The sequence below is a fragment of the Pseudoliparis swirei genome, chromosome 16, assembly GCF_029220125.1.
Source record: "Pseudoliparis swirei isolate HS2019 ecotype Mariana Trench chromosome 16, NWPU_hadal_v1, whole genome shotgun sequence".
In the NCBI taxonomy this organism is placed as follows: Eukaryota; Metazoa; Chordata; class Actinopteri; order Perciformes; family Liparidae; genus Pseudoliparis; species Pseudoliparis swirei.
Window position 1 is genome coordinate 8,850,595 of NC_079403.1, and position 12,336 is coordinate 8,862,930.

The 12,336-nt window shown below is 43.1% G+C and overlaps 1 protein-coding gene across 1 annotated transcript in view; it reads left to right on the forward strand.

The window, feature by feature from the left end:
- dlgap1b (discs, large (Drosophila) homolog-associated protein 1b) overlaps positions 1-12,336 on the forward strand; it is a 91,854-nt gene that overhangs the window by 57,822 nt on the left and 21,696 nt on the right. Inside the window, exon 6 of the mRNA XM_056434112.1 lies at positions 3,695-3,938. Coding sequence (XP_056290087.1) covers positions 3,695-3,938 — 244 coding nt within the window. The remainder of the gene's footprint in view (positions 1-3,694; positions 3,939-12,336) is intronic.

Genomic DNA, 12,336 nt, shown 5'->3' on the forward strand with positions numbered 1-12,336 from the left:
AATCCCATCCGTAGTTGTCCTGAAGGCATGAATTAAAAACCAGGTCGCCATCCAGCAAAACATGGGCAGTACGGGGAAAAAAAACATCTCCCAATTAGTGTATACGTCTGTGTGCTGTTTTCTGAAGCTCTGATGATTACGGGTGTATTCAGATTGGCAAATTAAACAGGATAGCAGGCTATCCCCCCCCCGCCCCCTTTCACCCTTATGCCTCTGCATACTTCGTGATGCAAAACGACAGGCTAAAAATGTTCTCTTCAATCTGGCATATGCTGCGTAAGAGATGAAAAACAAGAATTAACATGCAGCCGTTGCAATGTTATGATTAATTGAAATTGGGATTGAATCCAAATGATGATGGACATTTGCCTTGATTTGATAGTTATTGAAGAATTGGCAAGGAAACACTTGGCATCGCAGGTCTGTTATTGTCACGGCAGCTGCAAAATAGGATGTTAGTCATTTTTGGATTTTGAGCACAGCTTTGTTTTCTTGAAGTGACAGGGGAGCAGAGCTTACCTTTTCCCCCTGGGGTGCTGGGGATATGTACTCCCCTCCAAAGCCCAGGGGCAACCCGCTGCCTCCTGAATGATGGAACCTAGAGACGTCCCACTGAGTCCTATCATGGAGCAGGCCCAGAGCAGAGTGTCACACTGGACCTGGCATCTACAAAAATGCCACAGAATAAAAGAGGTGCTGGGAGGCTCTCTACCTCACTTACTCACTCACTCTCGTATTTGACATGTGTGCGCGTAGAGTGTGAAGTCATGCACAAGTACATGCAGGACAGTGGATTGAATCGAGGTCCACAAACCGTTCTGACTCCAAGCTCGACAGTATCTACTCCCACTTGTCTCCCTGTTCACTCTCTTCACTGACACACACCCAAACCAAACGCTTTGGTCCTGAGCCACATCCCATCCCTGTGGGCTGCTCGATGTTTCTGGAGCAGCTGAACAAGGTCAAACCTCAAGGAATGGAATGGAGCGTCACACGTACTCTACCGTTCAAAAGTTTGGGATCACTTAGAAATTTCCTTATTTATCAAAGAAAAGCATTGTTTTTTTCAATGAAGATAACATTAAATCAATCAGAAATACACTCTATACATTGTTAATGTGGTAAATGACTATTCTAGGTGGAAACGTCTGGTTTCTAATGAAATATCTCCATAGGTGTATAGAGGCCCATTTCCAGCAACTATCACTCCAGTGTTCTAATGGTACATTGTGTTTGCTAATCGCCTTAGAAGACTAATATCTGATTAGAAAACCCTTGAAAACCCTTGTGCAATTATGTTAGCACAGCTGAAAACAGTTATGCTGGAGATATAAGCTATACAACTGGCCTTCCTTTGAGCTAGTTGATTATCTGGAGCATCACATTTGTGGGTTCGATAAGACTCTCAAAATGGCCAGAAAAAAAGAACTTTCATGTGAAACTCGCCAGTCTATTCTTGTTCTTAGAAATGAAGGCTATTCCATGAGAAATTGCAAAGAAACTGAAAATTTCCGACAGCGGTGTGTACTACTCCTTCAGAGAACAGCACAAACGGGCTCTAACCAGAGCAGAAAGAGAAGTGGGAGGCCCGGTGCACAACTCAGCAAGAAGACAAGTACATTAGAGTCTCTAGTTTGAGAAATAGACGCCTCACAGGTCCTCAACTGGCAGCTTCTTTACATGGTACCCGCGACACGCCAGTGTCACCGTCGACAGTGATGAGGCGACTCCGCTGTGCTGGCCTTCTAGGTAGACTGGCAAAGAAAAGCCATATCTGAGACTGGCCAATAAAAGAAAAGATTGGTATGGGCAAAAGAACACAGGCATTGGACAGAGGAAGATTGGAAAAAGGTGTTCTGGACAGATGAATCCAAGTTTGAGATGTTTGGATCACACAGAAGAACATTTGTGAGACGCAGAACAGGTGAAAAGATGCTGGAAGAGTGCCTGACACCATCTGTCAAGCATGGTGGAGGTAATGTGATGGTCTGGGGCTGCTTTGGTGCTGGTAAAGTGGGAGATTTGTACCAGGTAAAAAGGGATTTTAAATAAGGAAGGCTATCACTCCATTTTGCAACGCCATGCCATACCCTGTGGGCAGCGCTTGATTGGAGCCAATTTCCTCCTCCAACAGGACAATGACCCAAAGCACACCTCCACATTGTGCAAGAACTATTGAGGGAAGAAGCAAGCAGCTGGTATGCTGTCTGTAATGGAGTGGCCAGCACAGTCACCAGATCTCAACCCCATTGAGCTGTTGTGGGAGCAGCTTGACCGTATGGTCCGCAAGAAGTGCCCATCAAGCCAATCCAACTTGTGGCAGGTGCTTCAGGAAGCGTGGGGTGACATTTCAACAGATTACCTCAACAAATTAACAGCTAGAATGCCAAAGGTCTGCAATGCTGTAATTGCTGCAAAAGGAGCATTCTTTGACAAAAGCAAAGTTTGAAGAAAAAAATTAATACTTCAAATACAAATCATTATTTCTAACCTTGTCAATGTCTTGACTATATTTTCTATACATTTTGCAACTCATTTGAAAAATAAAAGTGTGAGTTTTCATGGAAAACACGAAATTGTCTGGGTGATCCCAAACTTTTGAACGGTAGTGTATATATATCTGCCCTCACACACAACCCACTCTGTCCAACACGGCCGTCTCACAAGTCCGCAGCAAGAGTTTCAGTGTTGTGTTTTTTTCTCTTGACCCTGTTTTGAAACACGAACTGCACTCGCTGAGGATGCAGCTGCAGTTCGAGTTTGTCGAGTCTCATCTCAACTCCCAGCGGTCCCGGCTTTGACACTTCCTCGTGCTGCTCACCTGTAATACCACCGCACTCGTGTTTCACTCTGTTGTGCGACCCCTTGAAGTTGTATATGACAGTGATTCCTCCACCCTCTGCACTTCTTGAACGTTCTTTTTATTTTTTTAATATTTTCCTTTTTATCGAATATGAGTAAATACCTATCTGTGTGTGAAGTTAAAATAGAAGACTTTGTTAGTTCAATTGAGTCAAACTTTCTCTTTTGGAAATTGAGTGAGAGGTTTCTCAGGCTCTTGTTTAACCTTTTGTTGACCGTAGACCCCCTAGGGTCTGGGGTCTTTATTGTTTTAAACCTTTTAACTGAGTTTTTAAACCTTTCAACTGCCTCATTCCAAAAATAGAATCATCCTGGAAGTGCTTTTTTCAATTTGGACCTGACATTTTTTTTTTTCTGTGTGCCATCTTCATTTACTCTTACCCAGTAACATGTAGACTGATATGTACACATCTGAACAAAATAAAACAATGTTTAAAAAGGTAAAACCCTAGTGGCACTGGTTGCAGAGATGCAGCCTTTTTAGTTTGGGTGTACAATTTTCGTAGCAGAGGCCTAAAAAAATCTTGGTGCTTAAAAGGTTAAAAGACCACTCCAACATTTGTGATTTAAATGTGTTTCTTTATTAAACTGCCAAATGAAATTGTAGTTAAATAGCTCTGTACATTGAATCTTACAGAGAGATGCTTCCCTCGCTTTGGCCTCTGTGATAAATTGCCCTTTCTCCTTTTGTCTTGCGCCTTTGCATCTTTATCATGCACTCTTACTTTCCCCTGTTCCCGGGCATGTACGCTGCCTCCCGTGTGTGTTTGTTTTCCATCTGGATCTTTGCGTGCACGTACTGTATGTCGGCGTGTGTGTCCTCTCTTCACAGGTGAGTGAGGTGGAGGTGAACGGGCAGATCGAGACTGTGTGTGAGTCAGTGTTCAGTGAAATGGAGTCGCAGACGGTGGATGCCCTGGACCTGCCCATACCGAGCTGCTTCCGCATGCGCAGCCACAGCTACGTGCGTGCCATCGAGAAAGGCTGCTCGCAGGAAGAGGAGGAGGCGGGCGTCAGGAGGACCAACACATCCCCGCGTACCACCACCACCGTCAGAACCATCCAGAGCAGCACAGGTGGGCGGGAACATGCACTCAACACACCCAGACTCATGAACATGTGTGAACATACATAATCCATCGTGCATCATAAATTGATACGTGTGCATAGAAAGTAATGTACTATAGATGTTCTGCGTGTGCTGCATGGGCATGTGTTTAGAGTCAACAACAACAACAACTAGAACGGGCACTCAGTAGAGCGCATACCTTCGCATATCACAAGATTGGGCATTGAATTATGAACATTTTGGCATTAGTTGCATGACAATTGGATAAAAATTGACCGTGCTATGGTAAAAAGAAGATGTTGACCTTTTCATGACCTTGACCTTTGACCCGATCGATCCCAAAGTCTAATCAAATGGTCCCCGGATAATAACCAATCATCCCACCAAATTTAATGCGATTCAAGAAGATGTTGACCATGACCTTTGACCCGATCAATCCCAAAATCTAATCAAATGGTCCCCAGATAATAACCAATCATCCCACCAAATTTCATGCGATTCGGTTTACAACTTTTTTTGTTACGCGAATAACACGCATACAAATAAATAAATAAATACACGGCGATCAAAACATTACCTTCCGCATTTTCAATGCGAAGGTAATAAATGATTTATTAATACAGTTAACACTAAGAGGGATTTACCCTGGTATAAAGATGAAATTAGGATCAAGGGCCAGCAAATAAAATGATTTCATTCCTTGTTCTCTTCTGTTAAGTATTTTTAATAAAGGAAAGCGTTACTTTGATCAGATGACAGAGGAGTAGTTTCAAAGCCAAACCTTTTGCATTATTCTCTGTCTGACCCAGTTTTCTTCTCAGATACAATATGATGCACGCAGAACTGTTTTTCCCACATAAGAGCTTATTTGAGCTGTAAAGCTCACTGGCTGCTGGATCTTATTTGAGCCCTCTTGTGTGCCTCATGGTCTGGAGCGCTTGGCTTTCCAGCATTACTGCATGCAGTATTGATGCTGAGTGGTGCTGGCACCCGGCGCTGGGTGCTTCTATGTTTCCCTCTGACGATCCAAACGCCATTCCCTTACATTGTGCATGTTGAGTCACCGTCGCCTGACGCACACTGACTTTCTTCTCCATTCCTTTTTAATTATGCCAATTACAAGACAGCATTTCCCCAAACGCAGCCCACATGGTTACAGTCAGATTATAAATAATAAACGCCTTCGATGCAAATTGGAACGATGGCACAACTAGTTTAATCAATTAAACATGGCCTAAAAGTAACTCTGAGAGAACATTTATTTAATGACGTTCAAGTCTCGCTGCAATTAACCTCTTCCGAGACAATAATTAATTCATCTAGTTAATAAAATATTAAAAATACGAATTTGAAATGTCCCAGTATTTGTACCATTTCACATGGATTGGCAATACCTAATAACAACGCAATCAAAGGCAATAGAGGATTCAGTTGATTAGTACATTGTGTGGTGGTTGTTATTGATCTAAAAAAGGAGACTGATAAGATCAAGAAAAGGACATTCGGAGCTCCTTCCCCGGAGGAAGCAAGAGATAATGAAGACCATCTATCAGGTGAGGTGTTGTAGGGACTAAACTCTGGTTTTCAAGGCAGACAGCTGCTCTGTGGTACTCCACACACTGCTGCTACACATCATACAGGAAGCCTCTTACCTCCAGCTGTGTGGCGTCTCACACACACTTTGCAGATGGAAGCGTCTTGATCCGTAATCTTTCGGTGATAGTGTAAAGATAACACCTTTAATCCCGACTCAGGTAACACGCGGCTGAGCAGAGGTGTGTTATGTCTGCAGGAGCCGCCTCACAGCTGTTGGCCATTTGATGAACATTTATTTTTGGCACCTGAGTTTGTCACATGATGAATGGCCCTTGTGGAAGTAGAAAGCAGAGATGTTAGAGCTCTGTGGTCATTTATAATCCAACATTAGGCTGCCGCTTCCAATTGAGAGCTAACCTTGATCTGGCTTGCATAGCTCTCTGATTGGCTGCCGACTTCTTACGACCCTTGACCTTTTTTTTCCCGCCTACGTCTTCGTGTGTCGGCATCAGCTCTAACTGAGGCTCAAACACACGAGACAGGGAGGCTGGGTTTGTGTGATATTTTACGAGCAATGTGGAGAGCAGTAGGTAGTGTTAGGTCGGGGATTGCCTCCGATTACTGTCATAGTTGTGCGGCTGCACAATTTATCACCTCCTTAGATCCTCACCACGGAGTCGTCAGTCACTGTGATCAATTAGCTCCTCCTCCTTTTTCTCCTCTTTCGGGGAAAGCTGCGATTGACGAGGAGAGGAAGGTCCGTTCATGGGCTGATGTGCATCTTGTTAACACACTGACCATTTTCTGACTTTTACCATTTTCTTACAAATACAGGGATCGCAGGTGGTCTCGGACCCTTTCATTACCACCACTTCATATTATCTAATGCACACACACCCTTCCGCTCCTCTCCAGTTTGCCCACTGCGCCGCTCCAGTCCATTATTATTGATGACTGTTTTAATCCGAAGGAAGGAGACCGAAGTAAGGGGCTGTCCTTTGATCTCTTCTCTTTGAACGTCAAGTATCTGTGGCTGATTTTGCCTTCCTCTGTGCACACTCAAACTGGCAAATACGCACACACTTGTTAACCCTCACACACACACATATTACAACCGTCTCGGACAGACATGTTGGCCTAGGCATCAGCTCCTTTGGATCAGTTTAACACAATCTGGAGCAGATCCTCTTTTACAGCCTGGGAAAATCCATAGCAATCGGTTAATGTGAGGATTTTAGTGCCTCTAAGCCCTGGCTTCTCCTCCCCGGGTCCTCTCCAGTTAACATATTCATCACCTCTTTACTCTGCTTTGTCTTGCCCTTCCTTGGCCTCTTCCAGCTAGATCCCCTGCCTTTTCACAACAGCAGCATTTAGGTGTGGGGGTAAATCAACCTGTTGTTTCACTGGGAAGACGAATTGACCTTCACTTACACACAGATCTTAAGTCTGGGAAATGGGCCAGTGTTTCTGTTGCCTTCCTCTCACCCTCGGTTTCCCTGGCTCACTGACCTGCTCGCAATTATACAGCATTTATTTTTTCGGAGGTGCTGAGGGATTGTCTGAAAAGGGTGTCGTTCCTCCCCCAGCTCCTCTTATAGGCAACAGCACAATGTTTAATTTAATGGCTGTGAATTTTCTTACGTCCCCAAACAGAGGCGCCGCGCTCAATAAAGCATTCCTTAAGTAAGCGCGTGAGGCATGCTTGTGGCTCATTTTGCTGACGGTCTTGTCAAACATTGACGCAGCTCCGGGAACACTTTCTATTTGTTGTGTAACATGAATAATAACCCGGAAAAGACCTTCACACTTGCTTTGTCAAATATTTATTTATCATATTATCAGACTATTTATCAGTCGCGCCTTGACCAGGTCCCTTGTTTTTAGATAAATCGATAGGTAGGTAGGTAGGTAGGTAGGTAGATAGGTAGGTTGATAGATACAGTAGATGGAGAGCAATAGATATGCATTTATACATAAAGGTAAGCAATACAATATAAAGAATGCACAATATATACAAACAAATTGGATAGAATCATAAGAAAAATGCACAACAACAAATAGATTAAAATAATATTAAATCAAATGAACTAACAAAGCAAAAAAAACAATACTCGATGATAAAACTATCTTGTTTATGAATTAAGAGGAACAGGAAACGATGTTAGGAAACAGTGAAGAAGAATCCAACTTAAAAAGGTGAAGTTCATAACAGCTGCAGGAAGGTTCTAGTTCCAGGATGCTGCTCCATGCTAGAATGAAGCCAGGGCAACACTGCCCCCAGGGACTCAGAGGAGCACAGCACTGCACCGCTGCCCTTTCTTCCTGCTGGAGCTGTGTGAGTGGGTGGATGTAAAACTACGAGACAGGCTGACCCAATTAACAACAATCGCTGCCATCACTGGCACTTTCCCAAGAGTTGTGTTCTGAGAGAGCTTGTGAGAATAAGTATCTTTGGATTTCCCAGTGTGCTAAATATATATATGGCAGGGTATACTACGACGGTCTGGTGGAATCGAGATAAAGTCCAGATCTCCCCGCACACCTTCACCAGCCCACGCACATTTCCAAGAGCAGAAATTAGTTTTTCATACGTCAGGATGACTCGCATGTTATGAAAGCAAAGACGATTGCTGCTCAAGGGTTCCCCGTGTGTTTGGAAAAGGTCCCCTCTCATTGTGGGTTTGAGGAGGATTTCAGGTGAAGGCCCCCGTGGCAGCCTTAGGTCCTGAGAACACTGAACTTTGCTCCATGCTGCTGCTGTGAGCTACTGTGGATTTGGCCATCTGCGAGCCTGTTGTGCTCGTTAACAGAGAGTAATGAGTTCACAGCAAGGTCAGGAAGGTAAACAATCCCCAAACCTGTGATCAAGTCATTATTGCACATAGCCATGTGATCGACCTGCTCATTTTTTGATCACTAAGTTGAACACACGATTTTGTTTTTTCATTCAATTCAATTCAATTCAGTTTATTTGTATAGCCCAATTTCACAAATTACAAATTTGTCTCGGAGTGCTTTACAATCTGTACATATAGACATCCCTGCCCCAAAACCTCGCATCGGATCAGGAAAAACTCCCAAATAACTCTTCACGGGGAAAAAAGGGAAGAAACCTTCAGGAGAGCAACAGAGGAGGATCCCTCTCCAGGATGGACAGGTGCAATTCATGGTTAGATTCAGATCTAAATGCACAATAATCTCCACCAGAGGAAAATAACACCATCAACCAAAAAACATCACGCTTAAATATATGGCTTGCATGATTTAAAAAGGGGCAACCTCACTGCACCACGCTGTACTAAACCACAAGGGGGCAGTTATTACACTCACGTCTGTTAGTTTTTGGGGGGTTTTAAAGTTCATGTCACAATCACTCCAGCTGTAAGTCAAGCTATGGAGGGAGATTGTAAAGTGGTCCTCTTTTATGAATCTCTAAGATGGATCATGGAGTTCTGGATCGTGGAATATGCCTACGACCAACTATTCATACACTGCCATATTCATTGATTGTGTTGTTACTGTGTTTTAATTTGTGTATAATGATTACTTCTGTACACATTACATCTATTACACCTGTCCATCCTGGAGAGGGATCCTCCTCTGTTACACTTCTAAAGGTTTCTTCCCTTCTTTTTTTTTTTACCCGTGAAGGGTTGTTTGGGAGTTTTTCCTGATTCGATGTGAGGTTTTGGGACAGGGATGTCGATATGTACAGATTGTAAAGCACTCTGAGACACATTTGTAATTTGTGAAAATGGGCTATACAAATAAACTGAATTGAATTAAGTAAGTATATAAGTATATATCTTTATATATATAGTGGTGTGATGTGTTGAGCTGGTGCAGTACAAATAAGTTTAATAGAACAACTAATACAAAGTGAATTCCTATTCAGTTCATACAATATATAGATATAATATATATATATTTAAATGGTGCAATGGTCCAATTTAAACGCCCATACAAGTCTCTATCAAGATGCATTTGTTCCACATCAACAGAAAGTTGTTCTCGATGACTGCACGGGACTGTCCCACCCAGTGCTGGGTGAGCCATAACGTGTTTGTGGGGGGCGGGGGGTGCGATCAAGGCGCGTCCACATCCTGACATAAGAGCCAATATCGCCGTCAGAGTGGAGGAGGAAAAGAGGGAGAGAGGACTCCTCCTGACATCGCACCCCGGCTCAGTGTTGCGGATCCGCCGCTGTCATGTCGCTGCTTCAGTGTCTGTGCAGCGCGCTGCTCGGCGCGCGCGATTACGGGATCCGCCTTCGTGAGTACACGCCGCTGCTGTGTTTCTCTGTTGTTTGAGAGCGAGACATGAGACAGGGGGGGGCGAGCTGGGTCAGGCGAGTCAGGGCCCGGAAGTTAGGTTTATGCAGCCTTCAGAATAAAGGTAGCGAGCACAGTATGTGTAGAATAGAAAGATGCCAACATAAAATGCTACCTGGACGCCTAAAAAAAACACCGGCATTCTAACACTTAATAAGTATATGTATATTTATAGGGTGGTGACAATAGAAGTTAACTTCCCGATGCCAGGTCAGCCAACAATAAAGAAGACTGTGCTACCAATGAAAATGCGTCACTGGGCTTTACTTTGAAAGCGCTAACAGGAAGTCGTGTGTTTATGGTCAGTCGCTTGACACTGAACGTGTCAGTGCCCATCCCGGCTTCTTTCTGCTTATTCATGCTTTTCATGAAAATGGACGAAATTGTTCATATTAAATCAGAATAAAAATGGAGCAAGTCAATAACAGGATTATTATGGTTAACATCGGCTGGAATACAAACCAAAATAATTATTGGAGTTGGATTGTGATGTTTATGAACTAATTATAAACTGGTGGTACACTTTTGAAATGACTAATTTATCAAATTAAAAGATAAACTACATTTAAAATACTTGTATACACACTCAAAGTCGAGCCACATTTTTTAAAGGCCCTTTTAGCTCCCATGCCCTCTTATCTTAGCAATAACCTACGTGCCATTTGCATTCCCCTCCACTCATGGTTCCCAGAAAATGTTGAAACAATTTCAGCTCACGGCCTATTTTTGGTATCATATCTCTGACGGAAGGACGACAGGTTTGGCCCATATCATACCGAGCAAGTCTTGGCACAGCATCACGCCACATGCCTCTGCAGGGTCTAGTTATTTAGGTCAAGGGGCATCCAGAGGGCGGATGCGAGAAATGCTTGTGGGAAAAGAGATCACTGCTGCTGAGGTAGATGGAGAGCCCCTAACACCGTATACTGTGTGACAGATAAACAGTCTGTGGCCCCATGTCTCCAACTGACCATCTGTGTTTCAGTGAGTCATGCACACGCTATTCTCGCCACTGATGCCACCTATGCTGCCTGCCTGCCGGCCCGCTCACCTCCCAGCTTTCCGCTTTCTATTTTCGGACGTGGCTCCAGGACCCTCTTGAGCTCAACATGCCACGGACACGCACATGCTGTACACATGCTGTGTGTGGGGATCCGAGCAGGCCACAGCAATGTTGGGGTTTTGTTATGTCATGTAAATAAGGGAAAGCTTAGCTGTTGACGTGTTGATTCAGGAAGGCCTTATTTGTACTTAATTATCAAGTTGTAAATAACACCAATACAAGTTACTGTGTCGGTAAACATTTTAATCAATAAGGTTTTTTTTTTAAGTGTGATATTATTCAGCATTCAATTCCATTAATTTGCTTTTTTGTTTTTATTATTATTATCATGGCTTACTTTACATTCGTTTTTATTAGTACTATTATTTTTGGCTTACTTTGCATTCTGGTTTGTGCGCAGACATTTTTCCCCGCAGCTGAATCACATTGCCGTCTTTGCTGAACCTATTCCACCCCGAGGGATCATTACTTTCCCTCAGTTTCATTCACAAATCCATGACTCAAAATTCATCCTGAAAAAAGAAAATGTTGCCACGAGGGCAAAGTCGCACAGGCATATTTTGAAGTGTTTCAAAGTATTGGCATTTAAACTGATAATGCTGGAAATGGTTTTAGGAGTGACTTTTCCCGGCACGCAAGGTTGTGTTAAAGAGCAGAGTCGGTTCTTGGCGAAGTGTTTGAGTGCAAAGGAAATATGTTGAGTAACATATGACCTTCTGGCTTGACTTTCATATGTGGTGTGCTGCTTTTGTGGTTTCTGGACAAAAAAACTGATGTAATCTAAGTTTTCAGGAATGGTTTCATACTTTGGGAAATACGTGTCTTGTATAAGAACATTTATTCCACTCTCATATCTGATTGTGAAAAATGAAAGTGCAGCTGAGAGAAAGTTAGCTCAGCATAAACACAGGGGACTGGTTAAAACCGCGAGGCTCTCTCCAAATGTACAAAATAATCTGCCCACCAGTTAAAGATCACACATTTAGACATCTTTTGTACAAAAAGCAAAGATTAAAAGCGAAAAATTGATCATCAAAACAATTATCTTCTAATCTCAAATGTACTCAATATGTCAATATAACCATATGAGTCTGATTGCAGATCCTAATGAACTATTCATTGCTATTATATTGGTCCGTGATCATTTACAGACCCTGCGGTCTGAATGGTTGTATTGTCAAAGTATTACCAGTAATATTGTTACCTTGTTATCTTCTATGTGGAAGCTGCTGAGTATATGTCAAGTTGTAGTTTATGTTTGTACTGCTTGCGGTGTTCTCCTTCTATGTATTTGTGACATTCATTCCCTCCCCCTCTTTCTCTCACTTCATTTCAGTGAGCCTTTATTTGAGACATTCTTGCTGAAGCCCACTCCCACGAGTCTTTCCCCCACTTTCTCCATCATGTACTGTCATATTTTCCCAGCAGCTCTCCCTGTTATCGGGATGCCCCTTTCTGTCTTTTAAGAAGCAATT